Source organism: Onychostoma macrolepis, chromosome 15 (genome assembly GCF_012432095.1).
Source record: "Onychostoma macrolepis isolate SWU-2019 chromosome 15, ASM1243209v1, whole genome shotgun sequence".
Classification (NCBI taxonomy): Eukaryota; Metazoa; Chordata; class Actinopteri; order Cypriniformes; family Cyprinidae; genus Onychostoma; species Onychostoma macrolepis.
Window position 1 is genome coordinate 9,708,398 of NC_081169.1, and position 15,484 is coordinate 9,723,881.

The window sequence follows — 15,484 nt, forward strand, 5'->3', positions numbered from 1 at the left end:
TCAGTGTAATCATGCTGCTTTCTGAACAGAGAGCGACCCATATGACACCAGCGAGTGTTCTTGAGGGCTGATGAGGAGGCACGTTTGCGTAGCATTTCTAACCGGTATCGCCCACAATACACTTTGTTCAGCTTTGTTCACCCACCTTCCTCTAGAATGATTGCCTCTATAGATGAGTGGCTCTCATGTGACTGCAGTCTTCTGTAAGTCTGTCAGTGAGAGTGGCCTTCTGCTCTACTGTAAAATGCCACAGACCATCTGAATAGAGTGATTTTGGAGTGTGAGCGAAGCAATGAATTGCAGCTTTGAGTACCTGATCTGCAGTCTGAATGGTTTAAATGACTGCTCGCTTTCACCTATCGCACCAGACGCTGTGCCATTCAGGGAAGATGAAAATGGGATGCCATATAGTGTTAGAACTTACTTGTTTGTGCTATCATCCGTCTATACAGGCCAGCACATTTATGCGAGGTTCACTTAAGGAAAGAAAGCCACATTCTTTCATCATAATAACCGTATTGCATCGCAACAGAAGTAATGCGAGCTATTCTGCATTACACAATGAAGCTACCAATGAGGTCTCGCCGCAACAGGAAGTCTGGAGGGATTTCGATGAGAACAGCACAGAACACTGTGTCTGCTTTCCTCTGCTCAAGCAATTGATTTGCACCTTCCTGAATGCAGACAACAGATGGAGGTGAGAGAGCTTGTTCATGTAGGAGGCACAACCTGGCATTGCATCAAAATGCAGATAATTGATTTTGTGTAACTAAGTACCTAAGTAGTGCATCTCACGAAAATATGTCCAGGTCACGTTTCACACCAAAATCGATGAAGAAAAGGTCCTTGTATGAATGCACTATTGTTAAAAGTTTATTGTTAATTGCTGCTGTTTCTGATTTGAGAAAATCATAATGAATAGACAGTTCAAAAGAACAGTATTTATTTAAAAATGAAATCTTTTGTTACCTTATAAATGGCATAATAAATATATATATATATATATATATATATATATATATATATATATATATATATATATATATATATATGAAATGTATTTGAAAGGTAATCTCAATTCCTATACTGTAAGAATCTCATTAGAATGGTTCCAAATTATGATAGAAATTCTAATTTGAACAATTTTCTTATTGGATTCTCTTGATGATGATATGAAACGTCAAAACGGTCAAAAACAAAAACTAATAAAAATGAAACCACTTGAATTTATCAAAATTAGCCTTTTACTCATCACTTTGACTGACATTCTGGCAGCCACTCTGACTGTTATTCATGTGGCATCACCACAGAGCTTGGAATGACCTTTTGGACTGAGAACCTCATAGGGACGTCTCAGACCACACCAAGTGAAATTTATGGATTCAAAATAAGAAAAGAGGTTGTCAGGGTGGTTGCAGTTGGGACCATACACCTCATTATTATTCTCTCAACAGGTCAACCTCTTTGTCATTACAGCGCCTGGTGAGACAAAGGGATTTTGGAATCCATTAGTGACTCTAAATGAGAGACCAGGAGATCATATTTGACTTCACAATAACCCAACTTTTCCCACATGTAGGCCCATGAGTCTTTGATATGGGATTCACAATATATTGTTATGCAGCAATAAACAACTGTGGTGCTTTAATGAATGTCTTATCAAAACCTAGACAAGACTCAATTAGCAATAAAAAGCAAATAATATGTTATAAATATACACATTAAATATATATTTTGATCAAATTGATTTTAAATTTTGCTGAAACATGTTTCTTTGTTTGAATTCACTTATTTATTTTTTTTCCATTTTGCAGAGAATAACAGGTCTAAAAATTGCAGACAGACTTTCATGTAAAGGGTTAAAGCTGTTGACATATTTAGCTTCTTGCCCTGCTTTCTGTGGAAACCTTGCAAAATTAGTAACACAAGATCTTTGAACATAATGTTCCGTAAAAAAAAAAATATTTCTGGGAATTTTAGAGCCACGTGCTTATTTCTTATGATCATGTTTCTAACTAAAATAATCTCTAGCATAAAATGAGTTCTGGTCTGAGCACAAAAGGGGAAAAAATTATATATATATATATATATATATATATATATATATATATATGCACGAAGTGGAAGTGGTCATGCTCCCTCTTAAGGTTTATTTGTTTTTTTTTGCTTAGATGTTTATTTTTGTAAAATGGTCTTTTGCGCTATCCACCACACATGCAAAGTTGGTTGATTGCGTAACTGCAATAAAGTAATAGGCTAGTTAACAATTACTTGTTTACATAGAATATATAATGTATTTTATATTATTTAGACACTTATAGTTTGACAGAATGTTCTAATTCAACACGCCATGGGAAGTCAATCTAACTTAACATTTTCTTATATTGATATTGTTTATTTCTTCCTCCTTAACAGTTCATCAGGCTCTTAATGATTTAATCTATGCCATCATTGGAACATCTGAAGGCCAGTTTTTTCATCACTCATCATTAGAACCCATTGGCTCTCGATTCTGACTTGTACTTGCTCTTATGAAAAAGTACCATAGTTTTTAACTGTAGCATTTGTTATAATAAGGCTAGCCTATTAATCATTACCAGGTCAACAATGACTTTTTTATTAATCTATATTGCATTTGTTATGAGAAACAACAGCTACTACAACATGCCACAGCTGCAGTGTTGGGCTAGTTACTCAAGGAATGCAATATATTACTCATTAGTTACTCCTTTCAAAAGTAATATTGTTAGTTTACTTATTACCTTCTGGCAACAGTAATTAGTTACACTACTAGTCACATTACTTTCCCTTCACGCCCCACATAAGTTGTAACTGTGTATCTTCCAGATAAAATTCTTCTAGAATGTTACTAACAACATATTTCTGCCTCATCATTTGACCAAAATCCACATTGGATCGCAGTCAGAAGTTATTACAAACACTCAATAGTGATTGAAGTGACATGTCAAGTGTAGCTTGAAGTAATTTTTCCGTTACCCATATGCGATTAAATTTCGTTAAGTATTTTATCAAAACACAGAGTTTGTAAGAAACTGTTTAATTTGCCAAAAATATTTTTAATTATATTAATATAATGTACCGCATGCTGATCAGAGAGATGTAATGCCAGAGTAAAGTAAAGCCACAACTTACACAACAGATCTTTTTTCCTGACAAAATCAATATAATGCAATATTTCTATCTGCTGAATGTAAGCTTTTCCATATTCCAAGCTTGCCTGCTGCACTGGGGACATCACATGCATGTGCGAGTCATGAAAATTATGAAAATAAATCTAGGAATTATTTGATTGTTAGATTTTAAATCAGCGGGGTTGAGGCATCAAAAGTAAGTAAGTAACTAAGCTGTTTTATGGAAAGTAACTGTAATATTATTACTAAAATATTATTAGTAATTAGTTACACTACTAGTTACTGCAAAAAGTAATATTATTACAGTAACTAAATTACTAGTAACTAGTTACTGCACAACACTGCACAGTTGTAATATAAATCTATAGAGTTGTACTTGCTAGTTTTGGTTATTGGGAGGGGTTACCTCCCCCCACCCCACAAACTACGCCCCTGCTCACCCCCATGTCACTCTAAACCAGTAGCGGCTCCTGACCGTAAATCTAGGTGGAGCAGATTCTGGGTCGTAGCACTAATATATGAAAAACATTGTGTAAACTTTATATTGTAATCTCTGAACACATGCGTTATCCTGTGGGTGGCACGCTAATGATGATTGACAGGCTCGTAGAATACGCATGAAATGCTGTATTATAATTGCCTTAATATAGCATTTATCACATCCAGATGTCTAGGCTAAAACAAGGCAAAATTTGGGCTGTCAGTGAAAATTTAATAGACGTCTAACCATAGCCCAAGAATAGACTAGTCATCAAATAGACAGCTATTGAATGGCTACATATATACATCTAATAGACAACAAAATGGCAATCAATCCAAACAAATTAAATATACAGCTTTTATTAAGAAAAATAACATTTTTAACAACTTAGACATCTTAAGACAATATAAAATGATAAAAATACTAAAGAATTAATGACAAAATAAAATATTATAAATACAATACAACTAAATATAAATATTATGATAAAACCTTTAACAACTTTAATAACTTAAGAAGATGGACCCTTTTGTGTGTTTACTTATTTGAACAAATAAAACAACCAACAGTGAACTTAAAGGAAATTATTCATTATTGGTCTTATTTCTTGTTTAAAATGCTTCCCAATTGCATTCCTCAACTCCAACTCTGTTGCTGCTGGCAAGTTGGTCATCACAGCATCTGCCCCAAAAAAAAAAAAAAAAAAATATCATAAGAAAAGATTTTTTGACATCATTTTTACTTTAATTACACTAACTGTGACAGCGAGTCATTCTCTTTTGTTTGGATGCCTACTAAAAACAAAACGAGATGTATATTGTGTATCACTATTCAGTGTGTTAAAAAAAGAGAGAAGCTCTCTGATAAATGTTGTTTGCTGTATACATACCTCTAAACAGTGCAGTCTTTTCAAATGCCTCCTTCTGCAGCGGACCACCCCACTTCATGTTGAATTTGGACATGAGGGATTTTTTAAAACCCTAAAATATAACACAGATTGAGGTGGTTAACATTTCAAAATGACCAGTAAAGGAATTATTTTTTACATTTCTGATTTTGCATAACTCATTGAGTATTGACACCACGATGTTTGATTGATGTGGCATGTTTTGAAGGCTTTACCCGTTCAGCATCTTTCTGGCACTTACTTCCTTCAATTCTGCACAACTTTGACACCTGAATAACACATGCCAATGTCAGACGGTTAGTATTTTATGTGTCAGTGTACAAGTGTTTACCAACCTTAGACACTGATGCCATTGACCTGCAAGTTTTCCATCACTAACACTTTAAAACTTTAAAGTTTTTCCCTATTAGTGCCCCCCACAATCTGTCTCTGCCTCCAAAATTGTCTGGCACAACTGATTTAATAACACAGTGATAGCTGCTGTAACTAAAAAGTACACACATTAACGACACATTTTTATTACAATATGTTTTCTGTTTATACTGTTTAGGTTTTAATGCTGCATTGTACATCTGAGCTATTTGCACTATTTTAATACTGCTGCAAACTTCTTAGAATTGATAATTTTATATTGCCATTTTAAATCATTTGTATGTCGCTTGAGTTTGTAAACACGTAAAAATAATAAAACTTTTACTCTATTATCTATTAAATTTCGCAATTAATCCTCTGAACACATGCATGCTGAACCGTGGGCCCTAATCACGGTAAACTACGATCTGCTTCCTTCACTAAAATGTCACAGTTCCTAAACATGATAACAAACAATACAGATAAATAATGAACACGTGTAACACAGTAGGGCTAAAATCGACATTTAGCGGTTGGGAATTGTAATTGCATTTTTATTTATAAAATGAAAGACAGTTGAATAATATCAATAATATTGTACAATATGTATGAATGTTACATTTAACAGCTTGTGTGCTCATCGCTGCTCTGGTGTAGGGCTAGCCGAACCGTTAAAATTAGACCAGTGATTGGCACAATTTCACCGGGTGGGCTAAAAGCAGACTACACGTAGCCCGTCCAATTTAGAGCTAAAACGTGGCTACATATAGACCATATCATGAAATGACACTTATATATTATTGACATTGCGAACATGATGGGATATCAGAACCCAAAAGGATATGTGAGGCAGAATGCACTGGCCTGCTTTTTTCTTTACAATGAGAGTAAATGGGCTTTCCAAACTCCAAAAAATATCCAATAAAAAGTCTTAGAAGTGGTTCTCAAGCTATATCGTAAACAGCAGCTTTGTGGGAGGAGACCAACATTTATAATATTATTCACTCAAAAAATATTCAAAAGCTCACTCGCATTTACATCAATTCAAATCTTGAGACAGGTTCAATGACCAAGAGTCATTGAGGATCAAACCCATCATGGAAAAGATACCTTCATAAAATATAATAGACAAATACTTACAGTATACATCTTTGCAAATGCAGATTTACCTGCTTACAAAAACCACAAGGGCAAACCAACATACAGTAACTTACACCGACTCTCTGGCACAGGAGATTTTTCATTCCATTCCAGCTTTTCCAGAATAATTTTCCTCTTCTATTTGGTAATAGTTGACCCTGTGACATCTATTTCTGGCAGCTTGAAGACAAATGGACATGAAATGTGAGGCATATACAATCTGCCTCAAAGAAACACAGCATGAGCTCTTGGTAAGAGGGAGCAAACTGTTCCTATCAAACAAATCAGTGTCATATGAGTTTCCTGTCTTATGATGAAACATATTACTGATGCACCACATATAAAGCATAGATATTTGAAAGCCTTCAGACTATTAAGAGGAATTCATCCAAAAATGACAATTCTGTCATAATGTTGTTCCAAACCCGTACACATTTCTTTTTTAGTCTTTTCTTTAAACTGTTGGGGGTCCAGTGTTATTTTGGACCCCATTGACTTTCATTAAACAGTTTAAATTATTATCTTATTTTGTGTTTCAAGATGCAACAAAGTCATACAGGTATACAATGGAGGTGATTGACAGGTGATGACAGAATTTTCATTTTTGGGTGGACTATCTCTTCGAAGAGAACTTATTTGGTGGCTAATTTTATTAACAAGCAAAATTGCTATTGCTCATGGCAGGCAGTGATTATCATGTATTTTTTGTACAGTATGGCTAAGATAAATTCACTTGGGGCAAGTTTGCTGTGTGTGACGGATCTGTCTTTATTCACAGTGGATTTGAATGTGAATGAAATGAGATACCAAGACAGAGAGGCTTATTTATGAGCAAGACCTCTATTCATCTCTCCTCCTCAGAGCACAATTGATTAAGGTTTTTTCTTGTCCTTACTTATTTATTGAACATACAGAGTACACAGAATGCTAAGAGCTCCTGATCATTTCAAAAATGTCCAGACGGCAAGCCACATAATCATCTCTCTGATAATTACTTGATAATAATGCAATTTCATATCACACACCAGGAGAATTAAAGTGGTTCACATGTTTAAGCCTACAGCTGTACAGCTAAAGCTATAATTTTTAGAAACTAAAATGCATAAAGATTAGCAGCTGATAGCTGTTCCAGTTTATGTAATTTTGTTTTTAAAGCTGTGCAAATACAGCTTGCTCGTATTTCAGTGTCTGGCGCATTTTGCCATTTGTCTCATTCATTGTTGTTTCCTCTTCTGAATGGCCTATGCAAATTTATGCAAAACCCTGCATGGTTTACCTTGGGAAATGCGGGGCAAACACTTGAAGTTTCTGTAAAATAAGTGCATCATAACTAGCTGACTACCCTGGTTGCATTTCACATTTAGGCTGAGAGGGCTCATAGCATAGCAGCAATAGATAAAATTAAAATGGCAATGAAACCAATAGAAAATTTTACACTTGTATGAGGGGTAATACAATTTAAAGGCGTTCCGTCTCGTCTTTTTTATGCCATTTCTAATACATTTTATCTTGTTGTTCTTATCACTGTTGTTATGGCGGCTGCCATAAGGATTTGTACTTTGTGCCGTTCCCCAGAGGAATAAAGTGAAAGGAAGAAGGCTACAGCGGTGTGCTGCCAAATGGGAACAATCTAAATGAATATTACTTGAGTGGCAACTTAAAAATGGTTGCTATGGTTTCTCTGAAGCACCATTTCACCCCTGCAATGCTCACTTACACTTCAGCTTTTCGAAACATGTTGTCAGTATTGGGCTTGGAGTAGGATTTTATGGTAAAAAAAAATTGTAAAGTTAAGTGCGATTTTCTTTTGGCTCACAATGAATACACAGAAGATTGAATATATGAATTAAACAATGATTTGCTTTTTGGCTGGATCCACAGTTCTTTTGTGCTTTTGTACAGTTTTTAGGATGCTAGATTCAAATGCATTCGGTCTACTTAAAGGAAAAGTGTGTCATTTTTTCAATGTTGTGAAATGAATTGTCAAAGTGAAATGTTAAACATACATATTCCAGTTTAATGTGTTGAGACAACTGTAAGCTATTTGTTGGTTGATGGCATAAGAGACAGAAAATTTATGACAGCTGCCAACTTTGGCTCAACCAATGGTGTGAATTTGTGGCGGGACTATCTGTTTGTCCAACCAATGGAAGATTTGAAAGAAAGTATTGCTAGTGCATTTTCCGTTTGCTCACCCTAGTGAGTTAAAGAAATCACACACTTGACATTTTAATGGCATGGCAATTAAGCAACAGAAAAACCATTAGTGTATACAATCTCTGTGAGGATGTAAAGATGTGTTCACACCATGTCAGAATTATCATACTGATGAGATTTTGGCTTACATAAAGCGTTCATGTCCTTGTAGAACCCGTAATTACTTTGTTAATAACTTATTAAAAAAAATCAGAGAACTCCAAATTGTACCCCCAGACCTCTGCAATGTCATGCAGAAACACTTAAAATGCCAATGGCTTCAGCAGTAAAATATAGTTTAGCAATTATTGTAAAACAAACAGTGAATCTAACACTGAGTTGGATAACTAATGTCTACTCTTATGTAGTAAAAAAAAAAATATTGGTTGAGAAACCCTGATATAGACAGCTTTGCAGAGTTTTATGAAAATATTTTAAAATACCCAGTCAAAATATTTTAATCTATTTTTATCATGTGACAAATCAAATGAATTTATATCCATGCCACAGATCCTAATTGCCTTTTGCAACAGATTGCCTTTTACCTCCTCTGCAGAATTAATGCATTCAAATGCCTCATGCTGCCTTTCATTTATAGAAAAAGCGATGCTCGTTCCCTCAAATTATTTGCAATAAATGAACCTGTCAATGAGTTAAATAAAAAAAAAAAAGACACAATTCCTGACCTGCACACAAAGGCTGAGCTCTTTTGATCTCTGGGCTTCGCTTTACTTTGTTTTCCTTCATCTTGAGGTCTTGCTGAACAAAACTTGTTTGTGTCTTTGAGAACCACTTTAAGGTCCTTGTTAAGTCAAGAGGTGGTCAGAAAATAGTGCAAATCTAAAACCTGATACATTTTTTGAAATAAGGACATTAAATTTCACTCCTAGAATCCCTTTCTCCCCCTCTAGCCTAGCTGATTTCTTTCCAATTGAATCTTAAGCAGCCAGATGTGTTTGACATTGGAACCAATAACAACACCTGTTCTTTATGAAACCTTCTGTTGCAGGCCTTGAGAATATATTTGTTTCCACCACATCGTAATATCTGCATCTTCAAGTCTGCAGCATTCTTCTTTTACCTATTCCTTTGCAAAGCTACTCTAAGCTTAATAACATCATTAGACCTAAACTCTCACTTCTCTGATTTTCCTAATAAGTTCCGCAGGAAAGTCAAATATTCTTTTTTGCTGGATAAAAAGGTTGGCCAATGATGTTGATGTACCTCATGCTATATTTAGCAGATACTGAGATGCCACGTCTGAATACTGGCATAGAAACAAAGAACACATTTCTTTGAGTCAACAATGAGATTATATGAGGAGATGAAAAATCTCTAGAGTTTCAGAAGAAATCTTAACAATGTCACAAACTGTGCTCAGATGTTCCAAAGACATCCAAGTGTGAAATGTTAGCTGTGACTATATGCTTACTCATAATGCTCAACATGGGGTAACAAACTGTTGCTGCCTCGCACAGTTTCAACAAGGTCCTGGGGTCTATTTGTCATCTATTATGAATCACGCCTATTAGCATCATTTCTACTGCGCTCCCAATGCAAAGGGACCCATTGTATGAAATTAGGTGGTCCAGACATGCTGACTGCAGGGAATACACAAGTTCTTATTAGGGAACCCTTGGGGATCAGTGGCTAGGTCCATTTTTTCCCTGCATGCATTGGCCATCTTGCTCTTGGAGGCCCTGTGCTGGGCTAGCAATCAGCGTTGGTGGCTAGATTTGATAATTAGCATGCAGAGACATTTGCAGGCGTATCTCGCTTGACATAATTGTACCAACTTCTGCTTCATCCTCTACCCACTGTGACCGTGTTTGTAATCACAAAATTGTTGGTGCCTGCATTCATGTGAGAAACAGATGACTTTTGTTACTTGCTTGTAACAGTGTGCAAACGTCTTTCAGTCAATTATCGTGTGTTGTGCTATATAGTATACACTTTCTAATAAACGACAAGACTCTTTCAAACACTGGTGAAAGTGTAGCATTTTACTCAAACATTTACAAGGTAACACAGTTGCAAAAGGTTGCCCATAGTCACAGCAGATGCTATCTATGTGATTGTATTCACACAGGTCATACTAAACACAACATTGTAGAATAGAATCAGCCAATAAAATACAAGACTGTATGCATTTATATTTTGTGCGTGTGGAAACTGTTGCTGTTGTAATTCATGTCTAAAGCTGAGTGCACACTGTGATTTTACCATGATTTCAGGGGTCATAAATGTATTTTTATTGTTGGTCACAGGCAGCTTAGTATAATGTTTCAATTGATTAAATTTGAGATGAATCTTAGCTTCCAGTGAAGTTTTGATAGTATTAGAAATTTTGCATCCTACAATGTAATTGCTGCTACAATGGCAGTCTAACGAAGAATTAATTAGGGAATGGCCATTGATGACAGATGTGTATGAGTCAGATCAAAATCTGTCAGTTAAAAAGTTTAACTATATATTATATGCAAAATACATTTAATGTTGCTTTTTTTTAACATTACTTTCCCATATGATAATACTAAAGAAACTGTAATGAGCAGTCCATGATCTCTTTGTCCAGCCACAACTCTAGAATTATTATTCCTTTTATCAAACCATTTCAATGTGAGTGCAATGAGATACTTGAGATTGTTAAGTTTAACTTCAATTTCACATTCAAATGAAGATGTAAGAACTGACAAGGACGAGGACTGAAGATATTTGATGTTGCATAGTCTACCTTGGATTTTACTCTCGGGTCACATCATACAATCTGAGAGGCAATTATTGTAAAGGATATGAAAAATTGCACAGTGTGCACCCAGCTTAGGCTAAAGAAAAATAAAATAATGAAAAGTATGGCTTTATTTCTGTCACACAAACACTGACATTCTACCATTAATTTCCATAAATCTTTTGGGTCATATACTCTTGTTAATTCATCTGAGAAATGGTTGACTTGATGAGTAATGTAGTGTGGTGTGAATGCGTTGTAGAACATCTAATTAAGCCTATCTCACACCTCCAGAGAGCTGTCAAAATGAGACCTCAATTCTTACAGCTCTCCAAGGGAAATGGCAAAACCACATAATAGCAAAACAACTGGCATTTGCTTCTGTGAAATTATCATTACTTTAGCTCTTTCCACTTATGAAAGGTCAGGCTCAGTCTCTTGAACATTTTATGGAACTATGCCTATCTTCAGAAATGTGTTCTAGTGTGAGCTACCTCGTATGTGTCTTAAAGCAGAGCATGCAGTCCATTACCAGAGGCGAAAGGCTGTCATTTGATTGAACTCCGATTGCCGGAGCCCTCTTGAGAGTGTCTGAACTTGAGAGTGAGAGGCTCTGAGGGCAAGTTTCAGAGCAGTGATCTATATAAGATGAGCAGTGATCCTTAGAGGATTGTGAGGGTTTACAAGACTTTCTTTTCTAAGAAGTTTATAAGAAGTTCTTTTGCATTATTTATTTTCTGGTATGGGTGAGAGCTAAAGCAACAGTGTTAATCGCTTATCATATAAATGAAGATACAGCAGGGTCAGAGGTGATGGGAAAGAGGTAACTCAGCCAAAACACCTGATATTTCCCTGGCTACTTCCTAATAGCGGGAGAAAGCGAAAGAAGGAAGTGAAAAAAAGCTGTCAACATCTAGTCGTGCTTTGCTGATACTCCCCTTGGCCATGGTGGGTTCAAGGACAGGGTATTCCCAAAAAGATTCTTCTACGCCTCCAGTATAAGCTGCACTGTAAATTTGCGTTTAGAATCAGGGGTTTTCATTCAAGGTCAAAGGGATGTATGAGGGAATCTTGAGCCTGGATCACTAATGTCCACAGAAACATCAAAACAAAGCTGAGAGCCTGAGTATTCTCTTTAGTCCTCATGAAAGAAAAGTCTACTAACAAAAAAGCCTTCGTTCTCATATAAGAACATCGAATATTGGCTGGAATACCACTCCAGTGCTGCGAAACCCCCTTAATGTCTGAGTGCTCCTTCTGATTAGTCTGTGCTGATGTGCCGTGGATCTTCAGAGGCAGCTGTCGGGGACGGGGCTCTCAGGTGATTGGCTCTCCTTCACAGCTACCTCAGAGATGAGCGTCAAGCAGGTGGCAGGGTTGCGGGAGGCACAGCGAGATAGTAGCTCCTGTCCACTACGTCTGCAAGGGCACAGATAACCCCGAAGGTGCATGCGGACCTTGCTGTGCAGTGAGGCATAGATGAAGGGGTTGTAGCAGGCTGAGCTCATGGCTATCAGGTGGCAACTGACCTGCAGCACGTTGACGTAGCGCTTGTCCACGATCTGGAAGTCCGAGTCTAGATCCAGGAGGAGATTGAGGACTTGCAGCGGGAGCCAACAAAGGGCAAAGGCGAGGACAGAGGCCACCAGAAGGGAGAAAGTCTTGCGCCGCTGCTTGCTCCATCGCTGCTGGCTATGGGACGGCTCTCCAGGCAATGTGTGTTTGTGGAGGTGCACGCTGATGGCACAGTAGGAGATGCTTACAGACAGCAGGGGGATCATGTAGGACGCCACCAAGAAGAAGCAGGAGTAGAGTAGGCGCTGTCGTTCGGCTCCCAGCCAGAATTCCTCGCATACTACCAGCTCCATGCCACTGGGTCGCAGGTCCACGTAGCGTGTGTGGAGGGAAGGAGGAGCGGCGAGGGCCAATGAAACTGCCCAGACACCCAATGCCACTGCACCACAGCCCCACACTGAGATACGCCTCCGCACTGGGTATGCCACCACCACATAACGGTCCATGGCGATGGCGGTGAGGGATAATACAGAGGCGAAGACCGTTGCACCTTGCAACAGAGGAATAAGGTGGCACATTGGACGGCCGAATGCCCAGCCACCTGCATCAAAAGCATACGATGCCGTCAATGGCACACAGCTCAGGCACATCAGCAAGTCCCCAGCTGCCAGGTTGCCGATGAAGAAATTGGTGGCATTGTGGAGCTTCTTGTCTGCCAGAATGCAAGCAAGAAGGAAACTATTCCCAACACCAGCAACAACAACGACCAAGGCGTAGAGTGGAAAAAATAGAGGTCTGAAACGCAAAAGCAGCTGGGTTCCAGAAAATTTATCCAGGGGGTCTGTCCGATTCGTAGCTCCGAGGGTTGCGTTAAAGCCCGCCAAAACTTGTTCCAGAAGAGGATCCATTTCAACCTGTGACAAAAACATTAATGAAAAACAAAGACAACCATCATGCACACACAGGTACACACTCACTGAGTTGTTAGAGATAAACTCAGTGTGAGATTGGCACATGGAAACGCTGTTGCCATGCTCTTGATGGAACCCCTTTTAAAGAGTCTTTCTCTTTCTGCCTTGATGAGACTTGAGCACCCTCTAAGCGCAAAGCAGAAAGGCTGAGTTTCACACATCCAATTAATTGCAGAAGCAGACTTTTTTTCCCAAGGTGAATAATAAAGTCTAATTACAGTGTTATTATTTAGCATTATCAATAAGAAAGTCTTAAGGTATTTACCTTTATTTAAAGCCACATTGTCTGGCAGAGATAATTCACAAGGATCTACTGGTTATCAGGCCTTATGAATGGAGAAAATGAGCATTTGATGACTCTATAATTACTTCCTGCTTATACATCAAACTCCATTACACAGAATTTCAAAATGTGTGATTACATGAATACATGATTACAGTAGCAATCATACTACATGCTCAGCAAATATGAGTGGAAAAGGCCAAAAAGTAACAATGGTGATAATGCACATCACGTGTAAATGCAATTAACAACTTACAAACGCATTATCTAATAATGCTAGTTTAGCATAAATTGATGTGCACTAGGATACAGTGTGTTCTTAATATGCCATCTTTTTAAGTATAAATGAAAAACTGCTATCAGTGTGTCATGTTAGAAATGATATCCGATGGTGCCATCAGCTGCCAGTAAAGCTGTCAGACAGCGTGTGGTCAGAATGAGACAAAACAGACGCAGTGAATTGTTGTAGACTGATGAAATTTGAATTTGAATTAGTTAGGATTAAAGCAATTGAATACAAACTTAAATTTTAAAAAGTCATTCTTTTTTAATAATAAAACAATGCAACACTGATTCCACTATGTGTGGAAAACATGAATTAAAAAGTGTTTTAGAAGCAATGCCAATTCAACAACAGTTTTAAGAAGGCACATGCGATGTAAATGACAAGCAAGTGCGTGTTTGTCAGAGAAAACGCAAAAGACACAGAAAGAGTACCTGCTGCACAAAAGCTTGGTGTATAGCAAGGTGTGATTTTTGATGTCCCCTCAGTGTTCTTCCACAGTTGAGATGTTGTTCATCTCCAAATTTCCACATCCATAAATGATCCTCTGTGCCCAGTTTTCCATGCAGTAGTGTGTATCTGATGTCATTTACCACTGTCTCACAGGAGGAGAGTGGTTAGTGAGGTGCAGACCACCAACCCAATGGTCTGTGGTGGAGGGGGTGCTGGGGGGCTGAGAGGGAATGAGTGAGCGAGAGAGAGAGAGAGAGAGAGAGAGAGAGAGAGAGAGAGAAGAGGGAGTGACTCTGTCTTCTGTCACAACCGCAGTAAGAAAACTGAAAAGAGACACAGTTCTCCTACTGAGTCGAACCTCCTTTCTCTCTCTCTCTCTCTCTCTCTCTCTCTATCTAGATTAAAATGCATACAGAGGCATATATTTCAGACATATTCTTTCTACAAACTCTTTTAATCTTAAGTCTTTAATCTCTCTTTGAGATCATTTTTCTCTTCCCCAGCTTGGTATCTGTGAGAAGCTGATAATTCTGGAAAAATCAGTTTGGCGATACACGTGGTTGGAACACTAATGCACACCACACAGAATAACATATAGATATGAAAACACACACACACACTCTCCATAGGCGTAATGGTTTTTATACCATACAAACTGTATGTGCTATTGCCCTACACCAACCCTACACCTAAACCTACCCCTTACAGGAAACTTTGTGCATTTTTAGATTTTCAAAAAAACCACCATTTAGTATGTTTTTTAAGCCTTTTGAATTATGGGGACATAGGCAGTTTCCTCATAAAACGCCTTCAAATTGTAATACCTCTGTCATACCCATGTCATTGTTCAAATTATGCGGGGATTTGTGCTCCCGTAAACCACAAATACCAACCAACCCACACACACACACACACACACACACACACAAATGGAAATCGTGACACTTAGGGAAGGCTAAATTTTATGTAAAAATTTTTAATCAATGCATTCACCACACTCTCCCAGCTAATTATGTGCCAAGAC

General features: G+C 37.6%; 1 protein-coding gene across 1 annotated transcript; it reads right to left on the bottom strand.

Moving 5' to 3' along the window:
• Positions 1 to 12,244: 12,244 nt before the first annotated feature.
• si:dkey-202l22.3 (7 transmembrane receptor domain-containing protein) lies at positions 12,245 to 13,378 on the bottom strand. The gene has a single exon (XM_058745438.1). It carries the CDS (start codon positions 13,376 to 13,378, stop codon positions 12,245 to 12,247), a length of 1,134 nt encoding a protein of 377 aa, XP_058601421.1.
• Between the last annotated feature and the right edge of the window lie 2,106 nt (positions 13,379 to 15,484).